The sequence below is a fragment of the Octodon degus genome, unplaced genomic scaffold (genome assembly GCF_000260255.1).
Source record: "Octodon degus isolate 3935 unplaced genomic scaffold, OctDeg1.0 scaffold00026, whole genome shotgun sequence".
Taxonomy (NCBI): domain Eukaryota; kingdom Metazoa; phylum Chordata; class Mammalia; order Rodentia; family Octodontidae; genus Octodon; species Octodon degus.
The window spans coordinates 10,532,376-10,535,985 of NW_004524602.1; the positions used below are offsets into that span (position 1 = coordinate 10,532,376).

General features: G+C 44.4%; 1 protein-coding gene and 1 pseudogene across 1 annotated transcript in view; one reads left to right on the forward strand and one right to left on the reverse strand.

The window, feature by feature from the left end:
• Hacd3 (3-hydroxyacyl-CoA dehydratase 3) overlaps nucleotides 1-3,610 on the reverse strand; it is a 38,907-nt gene that overhangs the window by 11,788 nt on the left and 23,509 nt on the right. The window contains exon 8 of the mRNA XM_023712645.1: nucleotides 683-793. Within this exon, the coding sequence (XP_023568413.1) occupies nucleotides 683-793 (111 nt within the window). The remainder of the gene's footprint in view (nucleotides 1-682; nucleotides 794-3,610) is intronic.
• Nucleotides 2,293-2,778, forward strand: LOC105741863 (annotated as a pseudogene).

Sequence of the window (3,610 nt, forward strand, 5' to 3'; positions counted from 1 at the left end):
TGGTCCCTGTGCTTTGCCAAGCTTGTTTCAAGTAGGTGCTTTAGACCACTGAGCCATCTCTCCAGCCCCAGTGCATTTCAAAATAAGGCACAAAACTGTATATACACTATACTTACCTGCAAGAAAAAAAGACTGGATGGAAATATTGATAGTAATGGGACAAAAACTTACTCATTTCTCCCCACAAGTCCATCTCATGCTTTCTTAAATATGGATCTCATTTCTATAATTAGAAATAAGTTTTTCAAGGTACTCTTCTCATTTTTCTGTAATTGTCATTTATTTTAAAATTGTAAAAAACAATAATTTATAATGTTCTTTTTTTTTTGCAGAACCAGGGATTGAACTCAGGTCCTTGAGCTTACCAGGGAAGCACTTATTCTTCTGAGCTATCTCCCCGGCCCCAATGTTTATATTTTCAAAAAAGCTTTGCCTACAGTTCTGATTATTTCCTCAGAGCATATTTGTAGAAGTAAAAGTTTCCAGGCCTGTTTCCTCACTTGTTATTCCATCAGCCTGCCTCAGACAGCTGCAGGAAACAAGAGCGATGACAGCACCGTGGAAGCCCCACAGTGCAAACGCGGGGATGCTGCTGCCTTCCAAGGCAGAGAGCACTGTGTTGGGCGAGCAGATGGTCAAACTACTGAGAAAGGGAAAACCAGCCCCGGAATTCCATACTTGCCTTTTCCCAAGATAAAGAACCGCACTGTCAGGTTAACAAAGATCCAGGAGAATCCCAAGAACTGCACAAAATTATACATGAACAGGTAGCCTTTCTTCAAGTTTGTAAGTGCTGAAAAGCAAACAAGGCAGTAAGTCATTAACCCAGTCGTCCCGCAGGAGAAGCATGCCTGGGGCACGTCTGCAGGACTGCAGTCCCATGTCCTACCTGGTGCCCCTAAGGCCCCACCAGATATCTGACCCAGGTCTTCTGAGCCTGGGCTCCTACCTCAATAAAGAAATGTGAAGAAAATCTATGAGGAATGTGACCCCCTTGGTATGTTTTCAGCAGCCTTTCCTTCAACAGTCTGAGAAATAAGACTACAGACCCAACAAACAGATAAAGAATATCACTAGCAAAGAACAACTGAGTATCTTCAATGGCACTGCAGTCAAGTTCTCTGTACCCGCTCTAGTTATCTTAATATAGTGTAAGGTTTCTTATTTTCTGGAATTTTTTAGAATCCAGGGTAAACTAGCTCAGAGACACAGAAACAGTAAGTGAAAAACAATAACCCTGCTATTTGGTCATACAGTATATTCAATTACTCAATCATTAAGAACACCTGTGATGTGCCAGGTCCTGGGAGGGCCCAAGGAGGGCACAATGTCAGTGAGAACATGATGCTGCCCTCTAGGAGCCCATATCCTGAGAGCCACACTGCAGCTGGAGGTGACGAGCGATGGCGTGCGAGATTTTCCAGGTGAGAGCCCCTGACATTAGGATAGTCACTAGCAGACAGGTCTGTGTGGATACAGTGGCATCTGACCCAGGGCTTGATGGGCTGGCAGGATGAAGACAGAACCACAGGAGGCCAGTGTCAAGCTACCAGGCAGGAAACTAAGGGTGTGGGTCTTGTATGCAGCAGGGGGAGCACAAAGGGTCAGCCAACTACAAAGTTAAAGAAGACAGGAGCTTAGAGACATGGCAGGGTAAAGAAAAGGACAGGGGATAAGAGCAGAGCAAGGTGTTCAGGTCGTGGTGCCGCCCCTGTGCTCTGCCTACGCATACACCGCATGGACCTTGGCCGGTGCTGACATCCTTGCTGCAGAGGAGTGCACGCAAAGACAGCCTGGTGCTAATTGTGTTAGACTTTCAGCAACATTTTAATAAAAGTTTTTCTTCAGTTACAAAAATTATGTGTTCCCATCATGAAGATTTTTTTTGCCAAGAAATTTTCTGAGGACCTGGGGAGATAGCTCAGTGGTATAAGCACCTGTGTGGCAAGTACAAGGTCCTGAGTTTGATCCCCAGTATAAAAAAAGAAAAGAAACTTTCTGAGCTTGGTGCGCTAGCACACATCTATAATCCTAGCCTGGGGAGGCTGCAAGTTTGAGGTCAGCCTGGGCTACACAGTGAGATCAAGGCAAGTCTGAACTATATGGTGAGACCCTGTCTCAAAATACAAAAGAAAAAAGAAACTTTGGATGAGTAGGGGCGCAGCTTTGGCACACTGGCCATGGCCGGGTGCGCGCCTGCTGTCTCCCCCTCTCTTCCCCCTTCCACGGCCCCTGCTTCTTCCCCCAGCTGCCCACCCACTACACGCTGCCCAGGAGAGCTGCCAGGAGCTCCCAGAGCCACAGATGATGAATACTCTACGAGGAAATAAAGAAGTACTCCAGGAGTAAATAGTATGCCTCCCCAGGTTACCCGCCACCCAAATGACGATGACGTCACTGGTTCTGTGAAAAGTGAAAGGAGAAATCTTTTGGAAGATGTTCAGATGAAGAAGAGGACTGTTTTCTAAGGGGACCATCTGGACCAAGATTTGGACCTAGAAATGATAAAATCAAGCATGTTCAGAATCAGGTGGATGAAGTTACTGATGTCATGCAAGCAAACATCACAAAGGTAACTGAAAGAGGGAGAGACTAGACGAACTGCAGGACAAGTCAGAAGGCTTATCGGATAATGCAGCTGCTCTTAGCAACAGAGCCAAACAACTACGAAGGCAAGTGTGGTGGTGCGGATGCAAAATAAGAGCCACCATGGCCTCGGTTGCTGCTGTCCTTTTGCTAGTGATCATCATTCTTCTAGCTGTGAAATACCATACTTGATTTGGAGCTCCTCATTAAACAAGACCTGGGACATTATTATCAATACTAGCCTGCTGCGTAATTTAAATGAAACCTACGTGTAACTTTCAAAACTTCTTTTTCAAGAAACTAAGAGGCAAGTATCACTTCAAAATGGAGCACTGAGAATATCCAATTATTTTCTTCCCTTCCAATAAAATGTACTTTGAATAACTGTATAAAGCAAAGATAACGATCTTGTATTCCAAGGACCTAATTTGAAACTAGATACTTTCCAGTTCATTATCTGTATATATAGTCAAACACTGAAGGACAATGTTGTAGACTAATACTTTACTGGCGTAAGTTCTTGCACCACTGCATCCAGATGGGGGTCAGGCTAGGAGTCCAAAAGCCTACGCAGAGAACCAAATCATTATGCTAAAGAAGATCCAAAACCATCCCACTGGTGCCGCAGGGATGTCATTGTTTTTATAATATGCTTGCTTTGTAAGCAGGTTCCACATGTTTATGGGTGTAACAAAAACTAAATTTTCTGCCTTTGACTATAACTAAAAACATTCCAATAAACCTATTTTTCACTGTAAAAAAGAAACTATGAATTTCAGTAAATTAGCTAAAGCTTTCTAATCTAAAAATCTTATGTAAAAATTTTTACGTTTCGGGCTGGAGAGATGGCTCAGTGGTCTAAAGCACCTACTTGGAGCAAGCTTGGCAAAGCACAGGGACCGCGGTTCAATCCCCCAGCACCACATGCCAGCCCGCCCTGCTCCCAGGTGGGCTGAGCTGGCCACCCACCCACCCACCCACCCACACACACACACACACACACTCTAAATGAATAAATAAATAA